This window comes from Brienomyrus brachyistius, chromosome 4, assembly GCF_023856365.1.
Source record: "Brienomyrus brachyistius isolate T26 chromosome 4, BBRACH_0.4, whole genome shotgun sequence".
Lineage (NCBI taxonomy): Eukaryota > Metazoa > Chordata > Actinopteri > Osteoglossiformes > Mormyridae > Brienomyrus > Brienomyrus brachyistius.
Window position 1 is genome coordinate 26,411,050 of NC_064536.1, and position 18,362 is coordinate 26,429,411.

Genomic DNA, 18,362 nt, shown 5'->3' on the forward strand with positions numbered 1-18,362 from the left:
GAACATCTCGAGGGAAACATATTTGCTTGTTTGCAGACCTCGTTTATAGTTGAGAGGCATTGCTAATTGACAATCAACTTAATATGAGTCACCTTTGTATCTGCGGAATTGCAATTTAGCTACTTCAAAGTTAAAGCCTCCTTGGCGCTTATGCGATCGATTCCGCACCACTGTACCCTCGTACCATATTTAACCGATAGGCTGATGCGGAGCTACTTGGATTTGGGAAATGATGAAAGTGATAACCAGGCAATGATCATCGGCAGAAAAACTCATTCAGTAAACATAAATGTGTTCTGTCACAGTGGCTTCTTGTAGGGTGCTGAAAACATCTCGCCGTGGTCCCGTACCATACTCCAGCAGCCGGACAGCCTTGTCGGCATCACACACCTTGCGCGGTTACAAGCGTCGGCCATCGGCAGCCCAGTGAAACTCTGACCCGAGGGTTGCAGCTGTGTTAACCGTGCACCAAGGAATGCCATATTTATTCTCTGCTTCTGATCAAAACTCCAGTACCCTCGTTCACACCTTATTGTTAATTCCTTTCATTATTTGTGGACTTAAGAATCCGGAGGGAGATTAACACGTCGAATTATATCTAAAATAATATTTAAACCTGTAGAAATATGTGACCCGTCGCCACGAAATGAGTCTTAAGTCGCACTGGTAGAACTGCACCCATAAGACTCATTTCGTGATGATGGGTCACATATGTGCGGTAACTATCTGTAAACATTTCAGTTACTCAATTACATTCCTTATTATTTAAAAAAAAATCTGATTTCTTCCTGCTGTTTGACACATGTCCAGTATAATTTTACATAGTATTACACTTGCTTTATGTAATACTGAAAAACATTATTATTTCATTTTTTGGTTTTCTTTTTATTCTGAACAGAGACTGGGGGCCGTGAAGGTTCGGGGGCTAGGTAAAATGTGCCCTGTCTGTGTCTGGACCTGTTTTGGGGTAATTGATTAACACATGGGGTCAGCTTGTTCCCATCGAACAGACTAAGCCACAAAGCGTGTTTGTTTAAAGAGTGATTTCTCTCCTGGGTCCAGGTGAAGGTCACCTGATCACCAGCAGGAAAGATACTGGGCTCACTGAAGAACAATGCCGTTCTGCAGTGTGTAATAACACACCAACCCAGTGTGGTGGGGGGGCGTCCACGGGTGCCTGATTTTCAGAATCTTCGTCACAGTTCATCTTCGTGCGCAGTTTTGATTTCATGCGTCCTAATTATTGTTTTGTCCTCCTTTTTTATGACCTGCCATGTGACATCCTGTATTCTGAGTAGGAGACGGGCACCAAGTGTACTGCGGAGCTCCTGGAAGGGTTCGAGGATTCTGGCGCCACACGGAGGCGGGTCAGATAGCTCCATGATTGTGAAACCCAGAATTGCAACAGGGTACACATGTCCTCCTTTTTCTCTATCGTGTATTTAAGTGGGAAGGACTAAATACTTTTGGAGTTTTCTACAAAAGCTACCTACAACACCTGGAGAAATTGACCATTTATAAACTGGTGATTCACTGAATTTATTGTGTTGCCAAAAGTATTGGGACACCTGTCTTTACACACGCATGAACTTTAATGACATCCCATTCTTAATACATAGGATTTAATATGGAGTTGGCCCACCCTTTGCAGCTATAACAGCTTCAACTCTCCTGCGAAGGCTGTCCACAAGGTATAGAAGTGTGTTTATGGGAATTTCTGACCATTCTTCCAGGAGAGCATTTGTGAGGTCAGGCACTGATGTTGGATGAGAAGGCCTGGCTCACAGTCTTCGCTCTAATTTATCCCAAAGGTGTTCTGTTGGGTTGAGGTCAGGGCTCTATGCAGGTCAGTCAAGTTCCTCCACACCAGACTCGCTCATCCATGTCCTTATGGACCTTGCTTTGTGCACTGGTGCACATTAATGTTGGAACAGGAAGGGACCATCCCCAAACTGTTCCCACAAAGTTGGGAGCATGAAATTGTCAAAAATGGCTTTGAATGCTGCAGCATTAAGAGTTCCTTTCACTGGAACCAAGGGGCCAAGTCCAACCCCGGAAAAACAACCCCAACACCATAATCCCCCCCTCCATCAAACTTTACACTTGTTACAATGCAGTCAGTCAAATACTGTATCATTCTCCTGGCAACCGCCAAACCCAGACTCTTCCATCGGATTGCCAGACAGGGAAGCGTGATTCGTCACTCCAGAGAACACGTCTCCACTGCTCTAGGGTCCAGTGACAGTATGCTTTACACCACTGCATCCAACTGCATAGCACTTGGTGATGTAAGGCTTGGATGCAGCTGCTCGGCCATGGAAACCTGTTCCATGAAGTTCTCTACTCACTGTTCTTTAACTAATCTGAAGGCCACATGAAGTTTAGAGGTCTTTAGCTATTGACTCTGCGGCCATTTGGTGACTTCTGCACACTGTGCACCTCAGCATGCGTTGTCCCCACTCTGTGATTTTACATGACCTACCCCTTTGTGGCTGAGTTGCTGTTGTTCCCAATTGCTTCCACTTTGTTATTATGCCACTAACAGTTGACCGCGGAATATTTAGTAGCGAGGAAATTTCATGGGGGCGGCATGGTGGTGCAGTGGTTAGCACTGTTGCCTCACACCTCTGGGACCCGGCTTCGAGTCTCTGCCTGGGTTACATGTGTGTGGAGTTTGCATGTTCTCCCCATGTCGTCGTGGGGTTTCCTCCAGGTACTCCGGTTTCCCCCCACAGTCCAAAAACATGCTGAGGTTAATTGGAGTTGCTAAATTGCCCGTAGGAGTGCATGTGTGAGTGAATGGTGTGTGAGTGTGCCCTGCGATGGGCTGGCCCCCCATCCTGGGTTGTTCCCTGCCTCGTGCCCATTGCTTCCAGGATAGGCTCCGGACACCCCGCGACCCAGTAGGACAAGCGGTTTGGAAAATGGATGGATGGATGGAAATTTCAAGAATGGACTTATTGCGCAGGTGGCATCCTATCACGATACCATACTTGAATTCACTGAGATGCTGAGAGTGACCCATTATTTCACCAATATTTGCAGAAGCAGTCTGCATGCCTAGGTCCTTGGTTTTATACACCTGTGGCTGTGGAAATGATTGTAACACCTGAATTCAATGATTTGGAGGGATGTCCCAATAACTTTGGAAATATAGTGTATAATTGACCTATAACTACAATAAATGGACGAAAAAAGTACTGGGACACACCTCTTAATCATAGAATTCAGGTGTTTCATTCAGACCCATTGCTACAGGTGTATGAAACCAAACCCCTAGCTATGCAATCAAACATTTGTGGAAAAAAATGGGTTGTTCTGAGAAAAAAAAAATGAATTCAAACTTGGTACTGTCAGAGGATACCACTTTTGCAATAAGTCCGTTTGTGAAATTTCCTCCTTGTTAGCTATTCCACAGTCAACTGTAAGTTGTATTGTTGCAAAGTAGAAGCACTTAGGAATGACAGAAACTCAGCCACGAAGTGGCAGGCTACGTAAATTAAGAGAGCCGGGTAACTGAGTGCCGCGGTGCACAGCGTGTAAAAGCCACCAACGCTCTGGCATTAACCCCTGCACAAAGTCTGTCTGGCTAAGTGCTCCATGGAATGGGCGTCCATAGCCAAGCAGCTGCATGCAAGCCTCACATCACCAAACATGATGCCAAGCGTCAGATGCAGTGGTGTAAAGCACACTGCCACTGGACTTTGAAGCAGTGGAAATGTGTTCTGTGGTGTAACGAATCCGCTTCTCTGTCTGGCTGTCTGATGGATGAGTCTGGGTTTGACGGATGCCAGGAGAACATGACCTGCCTGACTGCATTGTGCCAACTGTAAAGTTTGGTGGAGGAAGGATAATGTTATGAGGTTGTTTTTCAGGGGTTGGACTAGGCCCCTTAGTTCCAGTGATGGGAAGATTTAATGTTTCAGCAAACCAAGACAATTTGAAGCTTCCAACTTTGTGGGAACAGTTTGGGGAAGGCCCTTTTCTGTTCCAACAAGACTGTGCCCCAGTGCACAAAGCAAGGTCCATAAAGACATTGTTGAATGAGTTTAGCGTGGAAGAACTTGACTGTCCTGCACAGAGCCCTGACCTCAACCCCATTGAACTAATTTGGGATGAACTTGAACAGAGATTGCGAGCTAGGCCTACATGTCCAACATCAGTGCCTGACCTCACGAATGCTGTTCTGGATGAATGTGCAAAAATTCTCATAGACACTCTCCAAATTGTTATGGAAAACCTTCACAGAAGAGTGGCAGCTGTTATAGCTGCAAAGGGGGGACTAACTCCATATTGATACGTATGGGTTTAGAATGGAATGTCATAAAAGTTCCCGTAGGTATAATGGCCAGGTTTCTCAATACTTTTATTGCAATAGTGTACCTTCCTTACAAAAAGCATTATCTTATTAGCTTTTTTGAGGTTTATCAGACCACACCCATTGGATATGAGACATATCACTGCCTTCCTTACAAAAAACATTATCTTATTAGCTTTTTTGAGGTTTAGCAGACCACACCCATTGGATATGAGATATATCACTGCCTTCCTTACAGAAAACATTATCTTATTAGCTTTTTTGAGGTTTAGCAGACCACACCCACTGGATATGAGACCTATCACTGCCTTCCTCACAGAAAACATTATCTTATTAACTTTTTTGAGGTTTAGCAGACCACACCCACTGGATATGAGACCTATCACTGCCTTCCTTACAGAAAACATTATCTTATTAGCTTTTTTGAGGTTTATCAGACCACGCCCATTGGATATGAGATATATCACTGCCTTCCTTACAAAAAACATTATCTTATTTGCTTTTTTGAGGTTTATCAGACCACGCCCATTGGATATGAGACATATCACTGCCTTCCTTACAGAAAACATTATCTTATTAGCTTTTTTGAGGTTTATCAGACCACGCCCATTGGATATGAGACATATCACTGCCTTCCTTACAGAAAACATTATCTTATTAACTTTTTTGAGGTTTAGCAGACCACACCCACTGGATATGAGACCTATCACTGCCTTCCTCACAGAAAACATTATCTTATTAACTTTTTTGAGGTTTAGCAGACCACACCCATTGGATATGAGACATATCACTGCCTTCCTTACAGAAAACATCATCTCCTCATCATTCCCAAGACCAGCTGCCAGACTTCAGTTCAGGCTTGCTTCAGATACCTTTCTGTGCCTTGATCTCTTCCTACCTGACTAATAAGTTGTCATGTGCTGCAATAAAGACGGCAAATCCTGCAGTTTGCAAAGGTGACATGGTTGCCTATTACACTCCTCAAACACAGGCAATAAATTTAAATTAGTTCTTTATTTACACAGTAAAAACGTGCAATAAAAATTACTTGGCCGCTTCAGCTGTACACCTCTTTGTTTAGAGGGGTATTAACATTAATATTGTGGTTACGTTTGTGGTTTTTAATGACTTTTTTCAAGGCTCCCCATGCCGATTTAATCTTTGCCGTGACTTTGCCTTTGAGAGATGCCACTTTCATGGTTTCACATGTTCCTGCTGGTGATGTGCTATTTGCAGCTATGCGACCCGCTTCCTGTAATAGACATACTCTTCTTGAATTGTTTACCATCATTATGTACATCATTAAAACAGGGGGAAACATGTTGAGTCTTATTCAACAGCCACTCCTTACAGTCATATTACAATTTTCTCAGTTACAAAATTCATAAATATACATATTTAAATAGATTTTCCCAGTAAAAGGAGAAAGGTAAGAAATTGTAAGAAAGTTAAATAGGCTGCATATATATAATAAAAAAATATATCAGAAGTAGAAAGAAAATCATGACTTTCTCATTAAATATTTTAAATGTTTCATATATTTCATGCACATATAAAACATCGAATTGCTGTATAAGCTTATTATGACAAGTCAGGTACCGTCCTGTTCTGTCAGGCAGCCGCTGTGGTTTCTATTTCTGTTTTCCTGCATATGTCTCTCGCCTCACAGCCACTTCTGTGCCACCACAGCAATTAATAATACGATTGACAGAGGAAGAATCGATGCAGAGCACATTTGGCACATCCAGCAATGCTGGCTCCAAAGAGGTACAATATTAGAGCCCAACTTCAAGGCTGAACACACAAATCATTATAAATGTGTGCTTTGCTGATCAGTTCTGGGGCAATTCCTCTGGTCAGATTCTGGCTCACCCTCCCAGGACAGCGCTGGGTTATTGTGGATCTCCATCATGCTGTGGAACACTTCAATTTTTTCCCTTTCATTCAGGATACCATCACCGCTCTTCGCCCCCTGCTGGTCGCCTGCAGTACTGCTGCAACATTGGCAGCAACAGCAGCAGCGGGCAGCGCAGAAGGATGTTGCCGCGGTTACGATGCGGTCCCAGGGAGCCATGGAGTGCATCCAATATGGCAGGAATTCCCAGCTGCGCAGCACGGGCGGCAGAACCCGGGGCTTGTGGTCCTGGAGCAGGTTCACGACGATGACGAAGATGGCGACCACCACTATGGGCACCCCCACGCCCACCAGTGCCTGCCAGCCGGCCACGGACAGGCCGAAGATGCCCAGTGGCAGGACCAGGAAGCACAGGATGAGGTAGAAGGCGGCAAACCAGCGGTACTTGGCAGTACGGTTGCCGAGGGCTTTGGCCAGGCGGATGGGGATGCGCATGAACGGAATGGGATACCATAGTAAGATGCCAGCGATGTTAAAGAAGAAGTGGCAGAATGCAACCTAAGGATGGAAGCATGTGTTGAGCCCAAGATTATTATCGTTAATGAAAGCAAAAACATTTTCGTCAACTGAAATGAGATGCAAAAATAAAACAAAAAAAATGACTAAACAAAAACTGTAAAAATTGCTCGCAAAACTGAAACAAAATACAAACGAATGTGAAATACGTTTTGTTACCATTTTTAAATACTACAGGGTGGCACAGTTACAAAGCATCATGTAATAATGCCGCGTTATGTAATAACGCAACAAAATACTAATTTTCATCAGGTAATACCATGTTATTACATGATGCATTGTCACACACCATGTAACTAAACAAAATGTTACAAATTCACAGACTATATTATAATTTTATATTGCAACATTATCCTACCATTATTATCATCGTTATTATTATCATCATTCAATTTGTTACATTCTGTCGAGTTATTACTTAATGCAGCATGATTAAAAAATGCGTTGTAACAGGCCCACATAAACGGAGCCCAGCATCGTAACAAACAAAACTGATAAGCGGGGCCACGCTGTATATAGCAAAAGTAACGATCTGTTTATCTCCCTAATTACCATTAATAATACCTGGAACATGTTTTGCCCATTCTGAAGAGCTAAGAACATAACTACTGTATTGCTGTTCACTGTGTATTTGCGTAGGACTCATTAAAGACCAAACACATAAAATAGCTCTACAACTATCTGTCTATGCCTAATAGTAAAACTACTATACTTAAACTAAAACTAAAATTTATAAAAACTAAGAAAATATATCTAATATACCAAACTGATACCAATCAAAACCAAATAAAAAAATAAATAAACAAATAACAACTAACAAAACCCTATTGAACACCAAGTAAAACTAAACTGGACTGCAAATGAAACTTGAATATTAAATAAATAAAAACTATTTTAACACTGGTTCAATAGTTAGACAGCTACTGTACATGTGAACCAGCATCAGATGTTATAACTGGCTGCTGAATAAGTTGAATTCTCAAATCATTATGTATCAATGGAGGTCGAAAATTCTAGCCCCTCACTGCATTGCTGGGGTTACCGACCTGCAAGGAGTTTCCAAGCGTCTCGGCGGGACTGGCCATAGCAGCTAATATGGCTGTGGTTGTCGTGCCGATGTTGGAGCCGAGGGTCAATGGATACGCTCTCTCGATGCTAATGACACCAATTCCTATTTGTGGCGGGAAAGAGGCACAACGTCCGTCAGTGAACTCGTCTGGAAACCGGGTGGCGTCCGTTCCCTGCACCCGCGGCCCGGGGCTGACTCACCAACCAGGGGGGTGATGGCGGAGGTAAAAACCGAGCTGCTTTGCACCACAAAAGTCATTCCTGCACCAACCATGATGGCGAGGTAGCCTGTCACCCAGGCGAATGGGAACGGGAAGTCTGTGTGTAAGAGACAAGGAGAGCCATCCTAGTCAATTCCATCCATCCATCCATCCATCCATGCATGCATACGTCACATACAGTGATGGAATGACTAGAATTTAGGCAATAATTGAAGCTACAGAGTTGCACATAAGTAGTATGAATGAGTGAATAATAAATAAATAAATATCGGTGCATCCATCCATCCTTCCATCCATCCATACATCCATCCATCCATCCATCCATCCATCACCACTTGTCCAGTACAGAGTCAAGTCAAGTCAAGCAGGTCTATTGTCACACTAACCATATGCTGTACACTACATACAGTGGCAAGAAATAATATTCCCCAGGACATAAAGTGCTAGACAGGACAAGTGAGACAGACAGGACAAGTGAGACAGACAGGACAAGTGCAAAATAAAAAAAATAATCAAGGTACATCAAAATTAATATGCAATGCAAACATTCTCAGTGTTGGAATGTTTAGAATGTAGACAATAATGGGAGCAGTTAAATACACGGTAGGAATGACTAATAAATAAAGATAGTAATTGTAAATAATGGGCCCAAGCAATGGAAATACCGGTAATAAAATGACAGTGCCGGTGCACGGCGGAGTTCATGTGAAGTTGTGCATCGGTGATGGTGAACCTATAGTGTATCTTTATGGGCAGCATGCGGGTCCATCAGAGGCCAATCGCATCAGAGGCCAATCACATCAGAGGCCAATCGCATTAGAGGCCAATCACACGCTCACATTTTGTACAAATCCGGCCTGATCACAGCCATTTTACCTCCTGAGGACAGAATCTCAGGGGGTGGGGATTTGTGCTACATGCCCTTGGTCACGGCTAAATGTTAAAATGCGTATGATAAGTGTGATAGATACCATATAGTTCTGTATGTTTATCTGCAAATCTCTGTCCAGGTAGCAGGAGAAAGTCAGAGCTAATGATTAAACCACACCACCTATGCACATGTCCCAGTATCAACACAAACGTCTTAAAGATCAATCTTCCTGTACTAATATTCAACCATTATATCTGCCGGTGCTAATAAAAGATGACTCATCGACTGGATCACGGTGACCTCGTGATAACATACATCCCTCGTCCCCGTATACCAGAAGGAGCTCCCACGCACCTGTGTTGAGGATCTTCTTGATGACCATGGCCACCTGGCCCTTCAGCATAGAGTTGAGCAACTTGACGATGAGGATGAGGCACGTGCAGAGAAAGAGGAGCGACAGGGCGAGGAGGATGAGGCCCACAGCCAGGTCCGGCAAGGTGGTGTTGGCAAAAATATGCTTGCCTGGGGGAGGAGTCAAGGCGGTCACATGATCACCTCCCAGGTAATAATTGTTCAATGAGCAATTATTAGCACCCAACACAGGAAGGCATGTTTCTCTGTCATGCATTTTCCATTCTGGTTGTCTATTAGAGGGTGCAGTCAGCCTGGGACCCACCCCAGGAAACACAGGGAGCAAGACAGGGGGCAAGGTGCATCATATGCCCCCCCATGTTATAAGATTAGCCAAATGGCAGATTCTTAAATGAGGTATCCTGAGGAATCTCCCACAAACAGAGAGAACATATGACGTTACGCACAAACAGACACACAGCTGGGGAAGGGGGGGGGGTATCAAAACTCATAAACCTGGAGGATTGGGGCTGCAGTGTTCCTATGATACCATTCTGGGACAATGAACAAGCTCATTTGTAGAATGTTAACATATTTCGTATATGTATTTTGTGAAGAACATGGCACTTAGCTAAACAGTGACCCTTGTGCATTGTTTCTATAGGAACTACATGCCGTTGTTGGACTGCCTGAGAAGAAATCGCAAGGCCAGTGGCTGAGATTTAAGACCCCCTTAAGCCGGCAGGGACCGGCTTTCCCCTTAAGATTACAGCCGCACTCGGCTGTGTCTGGTGACAGCGAGCAGCACTTTGTCAAGCCCGGGTGGGGGTTGGGGTTCTTGAGGAGGAGGTGAAGGCTTCCATGCTTGGCCCTCGAGCGATCGGCGGGGGCTAGGAAGAATGGGGCCCTTGAGCAGGTAGAGAGGTTAGGGGGGGTGAGCTTCTTTATTAGTCATCATGGGATGTGAATGACTAGCATTGTTCCTGCCATTGAAGGCCCTGAGTCTGCCCTCGGATTGTGCTCCGGATTTGCAGGTAAATCCCTGGCTTCGGGTTACCTGTGGCCACTTAAGGCACACGGTCTAGGCCTCTCTGCAGTCACAGCTGGTGGGGCTGCTACGCCCCGCACCCCTCCCACAACAAGAACTGAGACTGCACAGCGCTCAGCGACTAAGCAACAAGCATTAGGACTGCTTAACCTCTGGCATAAAGGCCAAGCATCTGATGTTCCTAAAACACAAGCCTGTTACATATCAAATGATATCAACCAACATATTAATGTGGAATATTCTCAAGTGTATTCTCCTGACATCTAGCAATTCATTATCTTTTTATTAATATCAGCCATTCTATATATGGAACTCCATTAAGATCCTTAAAGAGGACAGTTATGGCTATAAAATTACATCATAGATGTGGGGTGTGGCTTTGACAGCCTCCTCTTCCTAACAAATCAAACTTTTAATCAATATTAATTTATTTTCCACTGAAAAGAGGATATTGCTAAACGAATGAATTTGCTTTGTGGGCAAAATTATCCAGGTACATCCAGGCTGAAGCTAAATCTTGTCTTAACTCTTCAGCACTCCATCCCAATGCATATTACGAGCATATGGACCTTGAGATCCTGAGGGCTGGAGGTGTTGAGCTGGAGAGAACATTTGAGGTTCTGAAAAGGACACATACATCTTTCCAGGTAGATCGTCTCAGACACGTTCATCAGGGTCCATGTCTCGTTGTCGTCCCACCAGCAGAACACCACGGAAGTGCAGTTTTCAGGGCCAGGAACTGTCATGTTGCTAAGGGTCTGAAATGTCAAGGACACCAACCACAAATCCCCCATGGTCAATCATTCCTCTAATCCTTACTACGGCCAAACACTGCTATTTATCAAACTTGTAATGGAATTCGACAAAGACTGTGATCTCAGCAGCAATTTATCACAGCTGTGCATTGAAAAGGTCACATTTGAGCTCTGCCTGTCCCAGCAGAAAAATCCCGTTTTATTGATCCTTATGGTTTACCGCATTAATAAAACAGTAAAAACGTAAATGCATCCCGCCACTTTCAAAGCCTGAAGCACAATTACACATTAACTACCAGCAGACTCAGTGTCTCTCTTATACAACACCTTCAGTTATTTCACTTGTTTTAAATGCCTACTTGAACTTAATGACCCAGAAGCTGTATAATTGCTCTGCGCATTCTGCTTTGTACTGGAGCCTTGCTGGCAGGAGGGGCGTGGCAAAACTTTACTCACGCCCACAGTCATTGGTTGGTTTATAAGGTGGGAACCTATAGCAGCTTACCAGACTGCAGTCATTGGTCAGGTTCTTACTGTATTGATCTCTGTTTTGCACCAGGATTTGACGAGGCTCTTGTTCCTTGCAGCCGGGTTACCCGTGGCAATGTCGCTGATCACAGATTTGTCCAGCTGTGAGGTAGGCCCCAGAAACATCAGATGAATGCCAAAGTAACTTGTGCGCAAAAGCATAAACATCAGGTGCTTCTGGGAGCCAGACTGTCAATGGGCAGCTCAGATGCTAAACTTGGGGTTTCACTGAATGACTCATTTAGAGCCAGTAAGCTCAACAGGTTTCATAAGATAAATAAAATATGAAGAACATGATTGGTTGTCGATTTTATATGGCTTCATTCCTTGGGAGTAGTCAATGCTAACGGGATCTTCTACAATGTTTCTCCAGCCATTTAACTGGGCGATCTTAAAAATGTAGCATGTGCAGTTTGCAGCACTGCAAAGATATCAGAGGCGGACGCCCCCACCTGGATGATGGAGTCGGTGAGGGGGTCAGTGATGACGTTGAGGAGGTCCGGGGAGTTTTCACCGCTCTGGATGTGGAAGGAGTCGATGATGAGCTTGGTGAGTTTGAACAGGAACCCCGAGGCCACCTCCAGGGGAAGCAGAACCAGCACCGACAGCCAGTTGAAGAAGTCATGGACGGTGGCTCCACCAAACGCCCTACAGTGGGTTAGCGGGCATCCTTAGATCTTGTCCATTAGAGTCAAATTCTACAATGTACATCACAGTGACTCGGATCACACCTCCTGAACTCATTTCGGTTCCCGGCCTGCATCACCGCCACGATTGTGTTGGTGATGGACGTCCCGATGTTGACTCCCATGATGATGGGCACAGCCGACTGTACCGACAGCACTGGTACATAAAAGGACACTGGAGTTAGCATTTTACCTACCAACCAGAATAACTGGTTGCTATACTAAATGCAATAATCAGTACAAAAGCAATAGGTATCCTGCAAATATACCAGTGGCACGTACCTCATTATGAAGCAGTCAAAGCCACTAGCACTAGTCCAGACATATACATAAATTTTAGGTCTTCATCTAACAGGCAGGACCTCTATCAATGGTTTAGTTTTTATACAGCAGGAAGGACTAGTGTCATTGGGATACACATATACATTAATATTAGTTTTTATCTAGCAGGCAGCATCATCAACGGTATAAACCTCTACATTAATTTTTATACAGCAGGTAGAGCATCTACAACAAGTACAAACACAAAGATCTTTTCAGTGCTCTAATGCATCATAAGAGAAGCCTCATAGCTTTTCTGAGATTCATCGAGTTAGATTATATTGTGTTGTGCGTTGTGTTTGTGAGAGAGAGCACTCACAGCCAGAGGAGACCATGCTGACGACGATGGATGAGGACGTGCTGGAGCTCTGGACCAGCACAGTCACCATGACCCCGATTACCAGACCAGCCAAGGGGTTGGCCAGGACCGTGTTGTCTTTGAAGATATCTCCCGCTGCCTTACCTGTGAAGCATCACAGGACCTTCACAATCCATTCTGTTGATGACCAGTACAGTCAGCTGAAATGACTCAGAAAGCCACAGAAGGTGTTAATGAGTAACAACACAATGCTTTCTGGGACATTTTGTCATCTGACTATGATGAGCTATCGACTGAGCAATACACGTGTTTTTCTCAGTCTAAAATAGAGTCATCAACCTTGTCATCCTAAATTTCACACATCTAAAGCAAATTTGGACATCATCTGTTCACGATGTCTGCAAACTCCGAGTGTCTTGACCAACAGCTTGGAATAATTTGAAACGGCAATCCATGGAATGACTAAATCCATATTTTCTTAATTTCTCCCGCAAATAGATTTCACGGAAAACCAGTAGCCACAGCGTTTAGAAAGACAGTTGTCTGAGGACATTGCGAATGGTGGCGAACTTAAGGTGATCACCTCCCACCAGCTGGAAGGCGGAGCTCAGCACGTCCAGCGAGCAGACGAAGATGTAGAGCAGGCCCAGCAGCACTACCAGCTTGGCGATGGCCGTCAGCACGCGCAGCACCTTGCCCTTGCAGTCCAGCTCTGCATTCAGGCACAAAGATGAGAGAGACAAGGGACCTCACCAGTGGTGCTAGAAAGGCCTCCTTCTGGGATGTGCAGGAGGAGAAGGGATGTGGGCAGGTCACATCACCATTAATGGTGTTTTTGTTATTATTTGTTAGTAATTCAGGATTAGTTGTGATTTTATTCCAGAGCTGACAGTTTTGAAAGCGCAGAGCCAGACTTTAGCCCTAGTACTGAAAGGGCTTTATTTATGTTACCTAATTATTATAGTATTTCATGTTATTAACTGGAAAACCAGTTTAGACCTTTATCCATCAATCCATTTCCAGTTCCAAAGCTTATCCTGGAGGCTACAGGCACAAAGCAGGAAACAACCCACGATGGAGCCAACCCATCACAGGGCACACTGACACCTAGGGGCAATTTGGTAACTGTAATTACCCTTCAGCGTGTTTTTGGACTGTGTGGGGGGGGACCCCATAATGACACACGGAGAACATACAAGCTGGCAGTCACTCGAACCCTGGGCCCAGAGGTGTGAGGCAATGCTGCTAACCACTGCACCACAGACCCACCCATTAGGCTAACTGTTGATTGTCGTTAAGTCACCTCAACAGAGCCCATTATGGGAGTGAAACTTATTAGTAAGTGGGTGCACATGTGCATGTGCAGTGTGAGAGTGTGACGCGGCATGAAGGTGTCATGGTGGTCAGTCTGCTCACCTGACCACTTCACCCCAGTGTCCTGAAGCTCGGGAAGATCCCACGGATCAGCCTCCTGCAGGTCCTCCTCCATAAGAGCCAGAGTGGAGGTGGCGGGCAGGATAGCAGAGCCCTTCTCCTGTGCGCTGCTCTTGTCTGCAGGTGAGGTGAGGGGGTCGGGGAGACATTCGTGAAAGATATACGGTAACACTAGACCCGCATGCCATGGTTATTGAAGCAGAGAGAGCGAGCCCTACCGGTGCTTACGGTGGGGACAGCCGAGCCGTTCCCGATTTCCGGCCGGGGGGGCATGATCTGAGAAAGGAACACAGAGACATCACTACAGGCTACGTGCTGGAATATTCCTGCAGAAAAATCTAGCGTTAAAAACGGCAATTTTTAGAGAACGGTGTGGTAATGGAGAAATTGCCTACACATAACTAATCAATAAATCATGATTTCGGTAGATTTTGTCACTCAAAATTTCAAGCATGATAAGCAATACAGCGATCCCAAAGTAATAAAACTAATAAAACCACGCGGGCCATTTCACACCTGATCGTTAAGGACGATTGACACACTATACTCTTCTCGGGAAAACTACCGGCAGTCTTGACTGGTGCTTGCTTCAGTGAGAAAGACCATATAGTTCCTTAAAATATATAGTTTAGCTCCCTCCTACACATCGCATTAAAAAAATGCAAGTCACCTCGGAAAAGGATGATAGGCTATATAAAGTCATGAGAAAATTCGCCGTCTCCGTTATCATCGTGATGTTGCGCTTCGGCAACTTGGTGATGCAGAAAATACGGCAAATCACGGGTAATGGAAGAGAAAACGCATCATCCCTATAGATTATTAAAATAGGCCTACATGTACTTGTTCCTTAACCACTTGTCTCAATTCTAACCTACATGGTGTACAAAATGTTTCCTAATATTAAGTCTCATTACCACGTTTTACGCAACATCACTTATCAATTATGCAATTTGCCGCATTTCCTCTATTCAAAATAATTACGAGATCAATCCTGCCTCCTCACTGCACAGTATTTGGAAAACACGCTCTTCATGAAATCTTAAATTATGTATGATAACTTGGTACCTGGCTAGGCATCCTAAGTAGGTACTCACACGTTAATCCTTTTGACAGAGTGTAATAATCCTATTTTTTAGGATTAAAAGTAACTCAAAGTTTACACAGTGGTAAAATATCGGCTTGTTCAATTAAATACCGCTTGGATATAAATATCTACAGGCTGAAATTGAAACCATACTCACTGGCAAGGTGAAGGTTTGGGATCAGGGTGACAGGTAACTCTGCATGGAATAGCATGTATACCTGAGAGTACTGCCTCATTCAGCCTTTTATGGTCTGGCAGGTGGAGCCCAGCGCGCACGGTTGCTGCGGAAGTTTACTTAAGTTTGTCGCATATTAAGATGATATTACCCGACGAAATAATGATTTTTGATTAAATGATTTTATAGGCCTACGAGATTTATCACGTTGAAAAAAATATATGTAGATCTACCTACGACATAGAAATATACAACAATAACAATGTAACAATAAATGTTCTGTTTTATTTGTACTCTGATCTTGAATATTTTTGAAAATGTTTAACACTTGCCAAATTTAGCCGTTTATGGTTAAAGTCTATGTAGTTTACAAATAAAAGTACAGTTTTCGTCATTCTGCACTTTGATCGTTTTTGAAGATGTTCTGTGAACAGTTTTTCTGTTGCGTGTTAATTCGTGTCACACTAAAGCTTTGCAGAGGCTTTGCACACTAGGATTTCACTCACATGTATTGTACGCCTACCTGTGTTCTGGTGACAACTGACGTGACAATAAGCGTGATTTTATTTGATTTGAATTTGATGCAGTCACATTTCATTGTGTTTTACTTGTCAGAACCAGAACTAACTTCATATTATAATGTACAATACAATATGTTACAGCTTTATAGTCGCATTTGTAATGTGTCCTTTACACTAGATTGGACAATATTTTGACATATAGAAACAATATTTTCATGCAGGATTACTCAACTACTTTCCAGGAACAGTCGGGGGTCAGTTTTTTTAAATTTTCACAGTACTGACATGTTTCCCTTTATTTTTAGCTTTTCTATGGAAAGTTTAGTGTAAACGATATTACACTTTAAGTTTCTGTCTGATGAATATACTAAAGTGGCATCCAGAATCCCCAATCTACGCCCAATTTGCTGTAAACGTAGTCATAATTTCCTGCACGGAAGTTTTGTGGAGGAAAAAACAAACTCTCTTTCTCACACACACAAAAAAAATGCTGGAGGAAAGTATTCGTTTTTTCTTCGTCAAGAATTGGCGGGTCGGTTTATGATTACAGAGGCTGCCCTCTGCTGGACATGGATGGACGCAGCGCTTTTAACATAAGCACGAAAGTGACCGCAGCGTTTCACACCCACTCAGTTTCAACTTAGGGTGCGTTTATAGAACTTTCATGGTAATCTAGGGCTTTTTGGCCAGTCTCGTCTTCGGGGATAGAGATGACACTGGCACGTTAAACGGGAATATCGTCAGAGCATTTGGAAGGATTAAATAATTCATGTGACATTGAGTCACTTTACACCGTTTGTGGTTTCATCGTACTGTACAGCATCACTAATATTTATAAATTAGTGTGAGGGACAGGCGCACCTCCCGCAGGAACTTGAAAGGCTTAGAAAACTATTTGTATGTTTTTTCTTTCTTTAAAAAAATGTAATAAATAAAAACCAGACGAGAAGCAGTGTAAAGATTCAATTCAGGGCAATAATACTATGTACAGTTAATACAAAAGGCAAAGATTTCGATGTGCTTCTCTGTGATTCGTTTCCCCAGCCACTATGATACTTGGCACCTCTGGGCGTGGAGTTTGAGGTGAGCAGAGATTGTCACATGAGTGTCTGTCAGGAGCCAGATGTTCTCCTACCGCTTTGGATGCCACTCATGCCTCCTGCACTGGTCACCACCCTCAGTTTGCACATGACCTGTACACAAGCTTACAGATGCTGTGTGAACGAGGACAACCAAGGTTTCCCGGGTTCCCTGCTTACATCAGCAAGTGGCAATTGCCTTTACTATCAGATCTTTGAACTTATCTGTTATTATTGTATAGTTCTTATCTGAGCTATACAACCTATCTGATGACTTACGTGTGCTAATTTTAGAAAAAAAAGTAGTGTAAGCAGGGTTGGAAATTAGGTAATAGTGAAATAATCACGGACAGCTTAAACTGAAGAGTTTGGCTTGTAAAAGAAAGGTCAAAATATAGGAACCCAAATAGTCTCACCTGTCTTCAGGGAAAAAAACAACGTTACATTTTGAAAAACAGAGAAAACGATGGCTGCATTCTGCATGGACTGTAAGAATTTATGCTGTGATTTGTCTTTCCCTGTCTCAGCTTCATGTGTGTATATATGCCCTGCCGCTGACCGGCATCCTGCCCACAGTGTACCCCAATCAGGGGCATACCTAGAAATCTTGGGAGCCCTGACAAAATATCACCTTGGGCCCATGCCCAATTTTACATATTAAAGGGCCCCTGTCAAGTGCCCCCTCCCCCCCCCCCAACAATCCTGAAGCCCAACCCTGTGCCATGCTGCTTGGGGTATGTAGATGGATGGATGGATGGATGGATGTTTCAGCTGTAGAAGTGGGTGTGTTTGTGCATTAAAGTTATGGATATTACCATCTGCACATGGTTAATGAGTGGAGGGCAAGGGGTTTTAATGCACGGCTTCGCTCCGAGGCCTGCAGTGTAATAGGGCCCCGCCATTGCCACCCCAACTCCTCAGGACCAGGGACGGATTACGGACCGGGCCAGCGGGGCCGCTGCCCAGGGGCCCTTGGGGTGCAGGGGGCCCGTGGGGCCCCTAGCCCAAAACAATTTGCAACGCTTAACAACAATGTATTTTCGTTTGTCTATTTTAGAGGGCCTACATTCTTTGATCCTCTGCCTACAAGGGCCCCTGACCCTATAGGGAGGGCGTTTGGCTGCCAAGGACCCTTGAATTGTGGTGGTTGTG

The 18,362-nt window shown here is 44.0% G+C and overlaps 1 protein-coding gene across 1 annotated transcript; it reads right to left on the reverse strand.

Annotated features, from left to right (window-relative positions):
* Positions 1–5,313: 5,313 nt before the first annotated feature.
* On the reverse strand, positions 5,314–15,636 carry slc34a2b (solute carrier family 34 member 2b). The gene is made up of 13 exons (XM_049010801.1): positions 15,593–15,636; positions 14,570–14,627; positions 14,334–14,468; positions 13,501–13,629; positions 12,918–13,061; positions 12,323–12,434; positions 12,044–12,239; positions 11,598–11,693; positions 10,946–11,066; positions 9,264–9,431; positions 8,019–8,135; positions 7,796–7,920; positions 5,314–6,731 (listed from the first exon to the last, which is right to left on the reverse strand). The coding sequence occupies exons 2-13, from the start codon at positions 14,622–14,624 to the stop codon at positions 6,129–6,131; spliced, it is 2,001 nt and encodes a 666-aa protein (XP_048866758.1). The 5' UTR covers positions 14,625–14,627; positions 15,593–15,636; the 3' UTR covers positions 5,314–6,128.
* Between the last annotated feature and the right edge of the window lie 2,726 nt (positions 15,637–18,362).